The following is a 12,549-nucleotide window of genomic DNA, read 5'->3' as shown; positions in this document are numbered from 1 at the left end:
CCTCCACAAGTACAGATCTGACTCGTACTGCCAGTCTCTCAAAATTCAGAATCTCCCGCAAAGCGTAGGCTGCGGAAACTGCTCATCCTCACAGTCTTGAGACCCCGCCAATCAGATTCCCGCATTTTCACAGAATCCTGAGACTCATGGCACTACTTTGCAAACCCCACAGACCTCCCCCATTAGGGCAAATAAGCGCGCTAACGCAGACGGCTTCACTAAGAGGTTCAAGTTTCGCAGGCAGCTCACACCAGCTCGAAAGCCTAGGAGGGCCCCACTCAGGCTTGGCGCCCGCAGGCTGACGCTTTGGCGCTGGTTCTGGCTCCCCACCTCTGGCCGGATCCGATCAGCCTAGGCCGCCGACTGCGGGCCGAGGTCCCGCCCCTCTAGACCTGTCATCACAAGCAGCCGCACGTGGCCGGGGTGGGACCTCAGGCGACCTGCAACCATCACTTTGTCTCCTCCGCCATCCATTGGGGCCGCCGCAGCCAATCAGAGCCAGCGGTTCCGGGCTGGAGAGCCAGCTCCAGCGTGAGGCAAGCGGGAGAAGGGGAGAGGGGGAGGAGAGGCTCCGAGATGGGAGGGGGCTAGCAGGGGAAGGGAGCCTGGCACGGGTTCTGCCAGCCTGGAATCCGAGGGGGCGGGTCCTAGTGAAAGGCGGAGAGACCAAAAGGGGGCGGGGATCAGGGGTGGGACGAGGGACAAGCAGAAATTCAATGGGGAGACGCCGAGAGGAGAAGGGGCGGAGCCAGGGAGGGGCGGGACCTGGATTACAGGGGAGGAGCCCCAGGATTAAAGAAACTGGGAGAGGGGAGGAGCCAGGGGAAGGTGGGAGGTGGGACAAGGGGGAGGGTGGGTCCCGTCGTTGCGGGGGCGGGGCTCGGACCAAAGGGGTGAGGTTTGCAGGCCGAGGCTGCAGCTAGGGCTGCTGTGTAACTGCCCCAATCCATTACCTCCCCAGGTGCAACGGGACTCGCGGAACTACAGGTGTGTGGCGGGGTGTATGTGGAAAAAGGGACAAGGACGGGGGTGCGCTTGGGCAGACATGAGGAGGTGGGGATCACGTTAGAGAAGGAGAGGATCTAGAGAAATGCTGGGTGGGGGTGGAGTGAAACAGTTGGGGGAGGAGTTGGGGGCTCAGTGTAGGGGCTAGGAGGTGCATTCTCCAGTAGCCCTTGCGGGGGCGGGGCGGGAGTGCTTTGTGAGGTGGGAAGTACAATGTGAGGGGGTCAGGTCGCTATCAGAAGTGGAGGGTTCAGACGACACTTGAGGGGGAGGGGATCTGAAGCGCTTTAAGGGAAAGGGGAGGTGTCGTGTGATGGAGACGGGCTGGTGGTCCGGAGTGTGGGAGGGGCTGTGTGGAGGAAGAAGGGATGGGGTTGTGGGCACTGTGTGAGGGGAAGGGGTTGCAGGTCCCATCTGGGGAGGGAAGAACCCCTAGTGCTTCGAGAAAGTCTGGGGGCATTGTAGAGACTCCGGGAAGATGTTTGTGTACTGTGTTTCAGGAATGAGGGTGTTGGAATTAGGGGGGTGAAGAAGCCAGTCTGTGGTGTTCCCGGCTCGTCAGCTCCTAACTCCACCTTCAGGCCTGAGCACTCTCAGAGAGGATCCAGGCCCTACTTGCCACTAGGGCTTGTGTGACTCTCTCAGTCGGCTTTGGATCTGTCTGGCTGAGGCAGGTTTTTTCCCCTTAGCTGGTGTCCCTGGGGACCCTTCCCCTGCTTCGGTTCCTGTTATCCCCCCACTCTAGTTCCTGTTCCTCCTAAAAGCTTGCCTTGGTCCCTGTCTTCCCCCTCCTCCCCCACTTTGCCCTGCCCTTATGCTCTGGGTGTGCTCATTTCCCACTTCCTTCCTCACCCTGGGGCCTGGCCTGGTCCTTGCCTGTCTAGGAGCTGTGCCCTGCCCCAGACTTCGTACTCCGTGGCCAGAGACCTAAGTAACCAGCAACAAGGCCCAGACCTCGCCCTCACTACTGCAGAGGTCTCTCCCAGCAGCCCCCCAAGTGAATGGTAGACACCTTTTTACCACTTGCCACAAACTGATTTCCCCACACTCTTCCTTCTCTTGGATAGGGAACCCTAGGCCCCTCGAAAATTCTGGGCTTCTGTGGGAAGGGGAAATGGTGAGAAGTGCTGAAGTTCTATGAGGCATGTTTTGAGAGGTGGGCCACTATTGTCGGCTGAACTTGGGAAGGGATGTGAGGTTCCAGTCTCTGCTGGGGGAGGGAGAGGGAATGGCTCCCCACCTTCCTGGCTTGGAAGCTATCAGAACTGAGACTAGGGCCTAGTCCTTGTGGCGGCTCCTCTGGTTCCCTGAGGGGACTTGATGTAGTGCCAGAGCTCTTTTTGCCCCTGGGCAGGCTGGGAGAGGGTGAGAAAGCCCTGTTTTCCACACAGTGGCTGAATGAGTATGACAGTGTTGCTGAAAGGGGCCCCAAGCCAGTCTCCTCTGGCTGAGAGACGGGCTGGGGAGGGAGGGGGTGCTGAAGCCAGACAAAGCCGTGGGGTAGGGTGGGGTAAAGGAGGGCAGGCTGAAACCTTTGAGGAGGAGCTGATTGCTATGGCAACACAGCTTCCCAGACTGTCTCTCTGAGAGGCAGGCTTAGGGCGGACTCACTCCAGCTTCCTCAAGACTGAGGCATTTGTGTGAGTGGGTGGAGCGTGAAGAGAAAGGGCATCAGTTTGCTGTGCAGAGACTGGAGTATATAGACTTTCTGCTTCGGTACAGGCAGCAGTGCATTCAGATGCTTGGATCCATCCTCTGAAAATGGATATGAGTGAACAGCAGCCATTAGAATTATAGCAGTATAAGGTCCGAATTGTAGAGGCCCTCAATGTCTATACAAACGCTCATTTTTACAGATTTGGAAATTAACAAAGAGACTGAGATTTTCTCCAGGTCTCACAGTGAAAGAGCAGGTGTTAGGATCCAGGTCTCCTGATTGCTCTTTACTCAGCCCAGGGCTCATTGTTTCTTTCAGCCAGTGTTTATTGAGCACCTATTATGTGCCAGGCACTGATGCTGATTCTGGGAATACCAGCATGAACAAAATGGACAAAGTTGCTGTTTTCATGGAGCTTCCATTCTAATAGGGGGAGAAATAAATGTGTGTGTGGCTGGGAAGGGAGAGAAAGGGGGGAGAGGAAGGGGGAAGGGGAAAGAGGGAGAAGTGTCAGCTGGTGATAACTGTTATGAAAAAAATAAAGCAGGGTAAGAATTTAAGGCAGCTAGGTAAAGCCTCTTGATTGTACCATGCTGCTTGCTTTCCCAGTACACACTGAGGCCTAGAACATCTTTGATCCTTCCCCCTGAACTTCTGCCCCCTGACTTTTGCAAATAACTAAGGCCTGGGCCTATGGTAGTAGCAGTTAGATAGAACAAGGTGGGGTCACCAAGGAATTACTCCTTTCCTACAGTGTTCTTTGTCTACCTGTCTTCCCAGTAAGCTTTTGCTAAGGCAAGTGAGCTTTTACGTTGGTACTCTGCAATTTTGTTCAGGGTGTTGAAAATTTCCTAAATCCCGTTCCTTAGCATTAGGGAACCAGCAAGGAAGTCAGTCCACGGCAACTGGGTTCTTTTTCAGCGTTTTTCCCCTGGTCTGAGGTAAGGAGAAAGGAGGCTAGAGGAACTGTTACTTGGTTGTCCTTCCTAAGTCTAGGGCACAGGGAGGAAGTAGGGGAGGAGAGCCTCATTTTACTGTCCAGTGACAACCTCAGGGCCCTTAGGGCCCACCACTACAAGCAAGGTAGAAACAAGGACCTTGGGGCTTCTGTGGCTTCTGAACTATAAAAGAATGCACTCCCGCTCTTCTGGAGGCACAGCCAGGGAGCCTGCCCTGGCTGATGCTAATTCTCTAGGGTCTCAGTTTGAGTCTTTCCTCTTTTGGCTCTGGTGTTTGCCTCTTGTTTTGTGGAAGACCTGAGTCTTAGAAACCTCTTAAGCTCCAAACTGTCTGAGGGAAAGGTAGGCAGGACTGTTTCTTTTCTTAGCTTGCCCGTAGATCAGCCCCTCTAAAAAGTGTCTTTTAATGTCTAATCCTTGCAAAGGTTTCCATCCTGGTCATTTAAAGGATAAGAGAATAAGAATTAGGAATGCTGGTTCTGCTGCCACTTAATTTGGTTGGGTCTGGGCTGGGCTTGGGGCCCAGTGACTCAGGGGGAGGGTGGGGAGTTTCGAGGGAGCTGTGAGTCATGGGGGTGAGCTCTGTCAGAAGAGTTGGGCATATTTCCCCCTACTCTGGGCAGGAGTCTTCCTATCCCACTTCTTCCCCTGGGTGCTCTGCCTCCTTGAACAGGGGCTGATGAATAGAAAGAGTGCAGAAGGGCTGAAGCAGCCTGATCTCAGAATGGAAGTTTAGGGGCACAAAGGATGATGTCTAGTTCCTGAATTAAAAGGTATCCCTATCTCGGGAGCCCTTGGGGCCCCTCTAATGAAGGCAAAAGAACATCAATATAGAGTAAGAGAGGAACAATACTATTTCTCAGTGGAAAGAGATGAGATCCCACTTCAAGACCTTTTCATCTACCCTGGCACGAAGGAAGCTTCCTGGGATTCAACAGCCCTCTGGTCTCTGGACCTCTGGTTTGCAAGGCACGGAGAGATGAACGGGAGTGGGGATATTTGGGATCTGGTGTTGAAAGAGCAAGCTGACTTTGGGGATTGTCGAACTTTGTCTGTGAACGCCCTAGGTCGTCCGACTGACCCGCCTCTGAAGAGGAAGGGAGGGGTGAAAAGTGGGAGGCCTACGTCTTTCAAAGTGTTAAAAGGCAAGGCTGAGAGCTGCTTTGGACTCCTGCAGCTGAGGGGTTAAGGAGATGGGCGGGGCGACCCTATGTAGGCCGGCCCCCCCTTGTGGACCAATGGGCTCGCGTCTCTTGGAGGGGGCGTGCCTCACGCTTGAGGTCGTGGGGAGGCTGGCCTCCTTTAGGCCAATTAGCATGGTCGCTGCCCATGGGGGGCGGAGTTTGAGGGGGGCGTGGCGGCCGCGGCTGCAGCGGTGGGGGAGTGGGGGCGCTGGGCGGGGCGGGCTGCCCCATCAGCTGGTAGGAAATGGCCTGTGAGTCAGAGGGGCAGCGGAGTCGGCAGTGCGGAGCCCGGGCGCCCGCGGGGAGGGACAGTCGCGGGGAGGGGCGAGGCAGCGGCTTGGGGGCTGCGGGCGCCAGGGCCCGCTAGTGTTGCACACGAAGCTGAACAGAGAAGATCCTAGCAGAGCAGGGCTCAGGCTGAGCCACCCTTTGTCTGGGTTGGGGGCCCGTGGTGGGGAGGATCGGGCATTCGAGGGGAGGGACCGGGACGGGACGGAAGGGCCTGGAGCAGCGGCGCCGCGGCGGAGCCAGTCTGGGAACGGGGTGAGTTTGTGCTAGGGGGAAATAGCAAATCTCCGCAGCTCCAGTAGGGAATGGGGCCTGTCCCAGGCTGTGGGGAGGAGGGGGGAGAGAAAGGACCTGGGAGGCTAAGCAGGGGGTGGGGGGGATCGGTCAGAACAAGGAGTCCTGGAGCCGGGGTGCTGGGGTGAGTCTACTGGGCTCATTTTGGAGGAGGTGCTAAGATTTGCTTCCTCTCCACGGAGGGTGGAGGGCTCTAGGCCAGAGCGAGGCAAGGGGTTGGTGAGAGGGCAGAGGTTAACCTTTCTACCCACAGTAGTGGTCCATGGGAACAGCCCCCGTAGCTAGTGTAGACGTGTGCAGGTACAAAATGTAGAGCAGCTGGCAGCAGTTCCTTCTGAATGGCGTGAAGGTGAAAAGCACATGGAGAGGAATTCTCCTTCCGGCCACCTTCCTTGATCAGGGTAGAAATGGATATCTTTAATACTGAAGGGGAGAGTGAGCCTGGCAGCTCAACATCCACCTACCCCACCTCCCAGGCCTAGCAGGTGTCTGAGGGTACAGACCCCGTGGTATTCTGGGACTTGTTGTTTTTGCTGGCCTTGCTCCCTTGGTATGTTGGGAGCTGTAGTCCTTGCCAGCCACAGCCTGGCACAGCTGTTTGACGCCAGCTGCTGCCCACCCCCTGCACAGAGTGAGATTTGGCCTACCCTGCCCCTCCCCTGCCAAGTCCTGCCCCATGAGTCAGCTTGAAGCCATGGTCTAGAGCCAGACTGGCTGGGTGGCAGGAAAGTGAGTCTTAGAGATTTTCATTGACAGGGCAGGAACTGAGAGGGCTCTGGGGTAATGAGCAGGTGCCAGCCATGCTGGGGTCAAGTAGGGCATCATGTCATCACCTGGCTTCCCCAGGGCAAGGGCTCAAGAGGTCAACTGGGATGATGGGATGACTTAGGGGTGGGAGTGCTAAGGAAAAGACCCTTCCTGAATCTGTATAGCATGGGTAGAGGAAAGGAGGAAAGAGATTAGTACAGGTCGTACCCTCTGACAATGCTGCCATTGGCGTTCTGCCCTTTCCAGACACCCCACCCACCACAGGGAACCAGAATTTTCTTAGGGCTTCCAGTTCTAATGAGAACGTGGTGAAATAGGATAGTGTAGGATAGTGCAGTGATGGGAACTTGGTGTAGGAGAGTTTTCCAGTCCCTGGATGCAAAGCTCCCCTTTCTCCCTGTGTCCCACCCCCATCTTTAATTTATTTTATTTATTTATTTTTGGCGGCGCTGGGTCTTCATTGCTGCACGTGGGCTTTCTCTAGTTGCATCGAGCGGAGGCTCGGGCTTCTCATTGCAGTGGCTTCTCTTGTTGCGGAGCACAGGCTCTAGGCACATGGGCTTTGGTAGTTGTGGCACACGGGCTCAGTAGTTGTGGCTCGCGGGCTCTAGAGCACAGGCTCAGTAGTTGTGGCGCACGGGCTTAGTTGCTCCGCGGCATGTGGTATCTTCCCGGACCAGGGCATGAACCTGTGTCCCTCGCATTGGTGGGCAGATTCTTAACCACTGTGCCACCAGGGAAGCCCCCCATCCCCATCTTTGTTGTTGCTGATTTTCCCTATACAGTTAATCTCCCTGCTTCTCTCATATTTTGGGAGTTTTTCTCTGCACTGTCAGGACTGCTGCCCAGATCTCTGGGACTTGCATTTTACTTTTTTGAGCCCTGCTATGTGCTTACCCCTGTGCTTGGAGTTGGGCAGAGGAGTGAAGTACAAACCTATCCTCAAGAACCCTATGGTCAGTCTACAAGATGTCTTACCCACAGGAGCAAACAAAGCTTTCACTGGGCTACAGGAGATAGTGGTACTGCTATAGGTGAGGTCTCAGAAGAGACAGACATTTATGGTCCAGGGTGGCCATAGTAGGCTTTATGGAGAGGATGGCATTTGGCCTAGCCAAGGAAGGTTAAGACTCCAGTAGGCATAAGGGGACATTCCTTGAATGAGAAAGGGTTTTGTGGATAGCAGGCAGCACAGGCTACTGACCAAAGGATAAGCTTGATCCTGGGGGAAATGTTTTCTCCCATGAAGGAAGATGGCCTTCAACTGGACATCCCCTCACCCAATATGGACTCCTGAGGGTGGACTAGTCAGTGAAGACCATCTTGTACCCTGACAGAAAAGCAGTGGTTTTGGTTTTTGGGTGTTGGATGTGTTGGGGAGGAGTGGCGAGGTACTCCTGCTCTCTGACTGTCACTGTCTTATCACTAGTTTGCAGGGCCTAGGTAGGGGGAGGGGGAGGCCCTGGAAAGTGCCTTCTAGCAGTGCTTCCTCCCCCACCCCGCCCCCTCTAGACTTGTTTTTGGTTAGATTTGTTGCTTCCTGTTAAAGGGACAGACTGCTGGGGCCAATTGGGAGTTTAATGCTGAAGGGCCCACTTTGAGCTGACCTGAAGTTTGTACTTCTAAGGAGCGCTGTTGGGGATGTAAGTTTCTGTAAGGCTTCTGCCCTTAGGGTTATGGGATGGCACTTGTCCCTTTAGAGATAGGTATGTGGGAAGGAGTTGTGCAACTCAGTGGCCTTGACTAGGAGAGTTGAATTCTTGCTTTGGCCACCTCTCAGTTGGCATGGTCTCTTGGATCTTGGGGTATCTCATCCCCCCTCTCATTCAGGGCAGGAGTCCCCTAGCTGGTGGCCCTGATAAGTAGTTATCCTGCCTCAACTTACTTGTCACATCCTTATTACAATGAGCTAAGACCTGCCTCTCTGTGACTCCTTGTGTAGCCCAGTTCTGCCCTCTGGGCCCTGGATCCCAAGACTGCCCCTTCTGTTTCCGAAGGGCTCCTCATACTGGAGGAGGATGTCCTGGCGTATACTCTGTTAGCTGACAGTTGGAGAGCAGCCTTACTGCTGGCTCCAGAGATCCTGGCTTATGTCTGTTTTTCTCTCCTCAGGGTCTAGCTGAGCCTAGGAGCTGCACGGAATGGTGGCAGTCACCTCGCCAGTGCAGCAGGCATGGACCAGACTGCAAGCTAGGAGAGCAAGGCATCAGTCAGGAAGAGGGAACACACAGCTAGGCTTAAGGCCTCTTTATCGGGGTGAGTGCCAAGGAGAGGGAGGGGGAGCAGGTACAGTTAGAAACCTGAGCTAAATGTGTCACCTTCTCAGAAGTTCTGCGAGTGGCCTTTATATTCCATTAGTCCATCTGAAGGTATTAGATTGGGACACCTTCGCCCCCAGGAACCTCACAAGCTCACCTCTTCAGTCCAGGGGAGGATCTGAAATTCACCTGGGAGGGAGATGATTCACTGATTGCCCTGACCATCTTTTCTTCTCTTCTCTTGCACAGATGTCCCCAGGCCCCCCAGCCCAGGCCCAGCATAAAGGCTCTGGGGGGGGGTCCCCCCTGACCCAAGGGGGGGCTTCATGCGCCACGTGCAGGCGGAGCCGTCTCCATCCTCAGAGCCAGAGGCTGGCCCTTCACAGCCTGCAGTCAGGCAGGGGGCCCTCCAGGGTGGCCTGCTCATGGGCTACAGCCCGGCGGGGGGGGCAACATCCCCCGGGGTCTACCAGGTATCCATCTTTTCCCCTCCAGCTGGTGCCTCCGAGCCTCATAGGGCCCTGAAACGGCCAGCCCCACCCACTGAGGGTCCCCGGGAGCTGAAGAGAGGCCCTGGGCTGGGGGCCAGAGAGGGACTACCCCCTGAAGAACCACCTACTCTGGGGCTATTGGGCCCAGAGGGACTGGGGCTGGGACTAGGCGTGGCCAGCCAACATTTCTGCCATCATGGCCTCTGTGTTGTGGAACAGGGAGGTAGCTCCACCTCACCTTGGACTTCAGGGGCCCCGAGTCCCCCCTGGCCCCCATCAAATGCTTCCTGCAGTACTTTGCACACCAGAGACTGGGTTTCCCCACATCCTGGGGGACAGGGGTCCCTGGGGGAGTCCCCAGGGCCAGCCCCTCCGGGCCAGCTGCACACACTTGACACTGATTTGCACAGTCTTGCACAAATAGGGGGTAAGAGCCTAGTGGCTGGGGTGGGCAATGGGGGCAGCCCCTGGTCTAGGGAGTCCCCTGGCACTGCCAATGGGCACAGCCCCGAGCACACACCCCCTGGCCCTGGACCTCCAGGCCCCTGTCCCACCAAGCGAAGGCTGCTTCCAGCTGGAGAAGCCCCGGATGTCAGCTCTGAGGATGAGGGGCCAGCCCCTCGGAGGCGCCGGGGAACCCTGGGCCACCCTCCTGCTGCCAACAGTTCTGATGCCAAAGCCACACCCTTCTGGAGCCACCTGCTGCCTGGGCCCAAGGAGCCTGTGCTGGTAAGCCAGGAGAGGAAGTGGTCTGCTCTTAAGTGGACATCTGTGTGAGGAAAGGTGATGGGCTTGGGAGGATGTTCCTATGAGAATTTGTGATGAGCCCCTGCTCCAAACATACCTGGCCTCCACCCAATCTCTGTCCCTAATCTTTCCTCTCCATAGGACCCAACAGACTGCAGTCCCATGGGGCGGAGGCTGAAAGGTGCCTGTCGCCTGAAGCTGTAAGTGACCAGCTTCTCCCTCTACCCCTCCCTGAAAATGGGGCAGGTGTCTGTAATTCTTTTTCCAACCCCAGGGTGGGGGACCTCAGGGAAGGAGCCCTAGGTAGTAGCAAATTGTGGCGCTCAAGGACAGTAGCAAGCGTAGCAGAATACCTCAAGCCAACCCACTTGTGTGTCCCCTCCCCTACCAGGAGCTCCCTTCGAAGCCTCCGGAAGAGGCCAGGCCTGCTGAGCACCCCCAGTGCCTCCCCTGTTCCTACCCCCGCCATCAGCCGTACCCTGTTGGGCAACTTTGAGGTAGTTCCCCTTGGGTTCCTTGATTGGTGGATCTTGCGGGAAGGGATGGTGGTGTGTGTGGCTTGGATGGGTAAGGAAAACAGCTAGCATCTGTCTCACAATATGTTTTCCCACCCCATCCCCAGGAATCATTGCTGCGAGGACGCTTTGCACCATCTGGCCACATTGAGGGCTTCACAGCAGAGATTGGAGCTAGTGGATCCTACTGCCCTCAGCATGTCACGCTGCCTGTCACTGTCACCTTCTTTGATGTTTCTGAGCAAAATGCCCCGGCTCCCTTCCTGGTATGACCTGACCTAAACCCAAAGTTAGCTCATGAGGGGCATGAGGGGTTGGGGGCAGGGGGTATTCTTTTTTTTTTTTTTAACTGACAAAGCAAAAGACTTTATTGGGAAGGGCACCCTGGGCAGAGAGCAGCAGAGTTAGGGAACCCAGGAGAACGGCTCTGAAAGTATTCTTTAGATGTTCTCGCCTAAGAGTCAGAGCCAGGTGGGGAGAACTCTAGTGTAGGGCAGGGGCCAGGTCCCAGAATGAGAGATTGTGGAGATGGATGAGTGTTCAGGAATCTCCCAGACCCTACTTTGTCTGATGGCTCCATGGCCTTCCCAGGGCGTCGTGGACCTGAACCCCCTGGGGAGGAAGGGTTACAGCGTGCCCAAGGTGGGCACCATCCAAGTGGTGAGTTTTCCCTGAGGGGGAGTGGGAGTGGGGACAGGAAAACATCCCCTAGACCCTACCAACCTTGCCCTTCCTGTCCCCAGACCTTATTTAACCCCAACCAGACTGTGGTGAAGATGTTCCTCGTGACCTTTGACTTCTCGGACATGCCTGCTGCCCATATGACCTTCCTGCGTCATCGCCTCTTTTTGGTGCCTGTGGGTGAGGAGGGGAATGCTAGCCCCACCCGCTGCCTCCTCTGCTACTTGTTGCACCTCAGGTGAGGACAGGGCCCTGGATATCCTTTCCACAACCCAGGCATGTCCTCCCTGAATAGCATCTCTCCTTGCTTGTCTACAGTCTGGGGTCTTACTTTGATCACCCTGTCCTCCCCCAGGTTCCGGAGCTCCCGCTCAGGCCGCTTAAGCCTGCATGGAGACATCCGCCTGCTTTTTTCCCGCCGGAGCCTGGAACTGGACACAGGGCTCCCCTACGAACTGCAGGCTGTGACTGAGGCCCCTCACAATCCACGTTATTCACCTTTGCCCTGATTGTCAGCGCCCTGAACCCATGTGGGCCAAGGACCTGCCCATCCTGCTCCATCCTGGACAGAGCAAACACGTGGAGAGGTGCGAGAGACCCTTCAGGCTTGAATTAAAGCCCTCACCACGCTCATGCCCAAACTGATTATTTGGGTGTTTAAAGCTTCTGATCTTACCACACTCTGCCCTACTCTGGGTACTCCACGTGCCTGCCCCCTCCCTTGGATTTCCCAGGCCAGCTGCGGTAGTGGGGAGGAACTGGAGCTACCCTGAGGTTGTCCTAAGTTCCCAGGCAAGTCATGCCAGCGTTGCCTCCCTGTCCTGGGCAGGGGCCACTTATTATTTTATTTATTTTAATTTATAATTTATTCAAATTGGATTGCCTTGGTAACGTCCCAAACCTGATAATTGGCATTGCCCCTCCTCCTTTCCCACTCTCAGATATTGCTCCAACCTCAGGAGTTGAAGAGGCTGATATGGGGGCTGTAGGAGAACTGCTCTCCCTCAGCTGAGAGCAGAGAAGTATTCCGGAAGGACTGAGTCACCAGCCAAAGACTCAGCTTCCCCTGTCCTTCCTTATTCCTTTCACTTCCCCGACCCTCTCACCTCTCTCTGAAGGCCAACTTGTGTGTGTGTGTGTGTGTGTGTGTACGTGTGTGTGTGTGTACGTGTATGTGTGTGAGAGAGAGAGCATGCGTGCAGGCACACACACACAGGTGTCAACCACACCTCATCTAGGACTTCAGACTCTGGTTGTCCCTCTCCTTCTGCCTGTGTCTCCTTGCTTTGGGGTCCTGACTGAGGAAGGTGTTCAGGGGACAGAGTCAGGGCCAAGGACTGGGGCGCCTCCTCTCACCTGGCCAGACTCTGACCCACCTACCTCAGTTGGGGTGAGGGTCACCCCTCAAACTCAGTCATGTAGTTATCAACTACCCCATTCCCCACTCTAGACTCTGACCTAGCCTTAGCCCTGATACCCGGGGCTGGGCTGAGGGGAACAAGCATTTGCTAAAACTTGAAAAAAAAAAACAGGAAAAAATTGTACCTGGTACTTTTTTTAAAAAAAAAAAGAAAGAAAGAAAGAATAAATTCTTGTTTGAAACTTGAACTAAGCCTTACTTTTTCTGTTCGGGAGAGCATGGGGATGGGGATGGAGAGCCTAACTAGAGCCGGGACTCTGCCCTTTCCCCAGGAAAAAGGCC

At 55.4% G+C, this 12,549-nt stretch overlaps 1 protein-coding gene across 5 annotated transcripts; it reads left to right on the top strand.

Moving 5' to 3' along the window:
• The first annotated feature begins 879 nt into the window (after positions 1-879).
• Positions 880-12,416, top strand: ATOSB (atos homolog B). Of its 5 annotated transcripts, XR_013829113.1 has the most exons (10): positions 880-987; positions 8,268-8,411; positions 8,663-9,633; positions 9,793-9,851; positions 10,043-10,148; positions 10,274-10,432; positions 10,758-10,826; positions 10,910-11,085; positions 11,203-11,434; positions 11,789-12,416. XR_013829113.1 is itself a non-coding variant. In XM_079926965.1 (9 exons), the coding sequence occupies exons 3-9, from the start codon at positions 8,740-8,742 to the stop codon at positions 11,354-11,356; spliced, it is 1,617 nt and encodes a 538-aa protein (XP_079783091.1). In that variant the 5' UTR covers positions 880-987; positions 8,268-8,411; positions 8,663-8,739; the 3' UTR covers positions 11,357-12,416. The 5 variants fall into 5 exon arrangements, 4 of the variants coding, with proteins under 4 accessions (XP_079783091.1, XP_079783094.1, XP_079783093.1 ...); XM_079926965.1 differs by having other exon boundaries at positions 11,203-12,416; XM_079926966.1 differs by lacking the exon at positions 880-987 and adding an exon at positions 5,304-5,348 and having other exon boundaries at positions 11,203-12,416.
• The last annotated feature ends 133 nt before the right edge of the window (positions 12,417-12,549 follow it).

The sequence above is a fragment of the Stenella coeruleoalba genome (assembly GCF_951394435.1).
Source record: "Stenella coeruleoalba genome assembly, chromosome: 7".
Lineage (NCBI taxonomy): Eukaryota > Metazoa > Chordata > Mammalia > Artiodactyla > Delphinidae > Stenella > Stenella coeruleoalba.
Note: the sequence above shows the minus strand (reverse complement) of the source record. Positions and strands in the feature narration are given on the sequence as shown.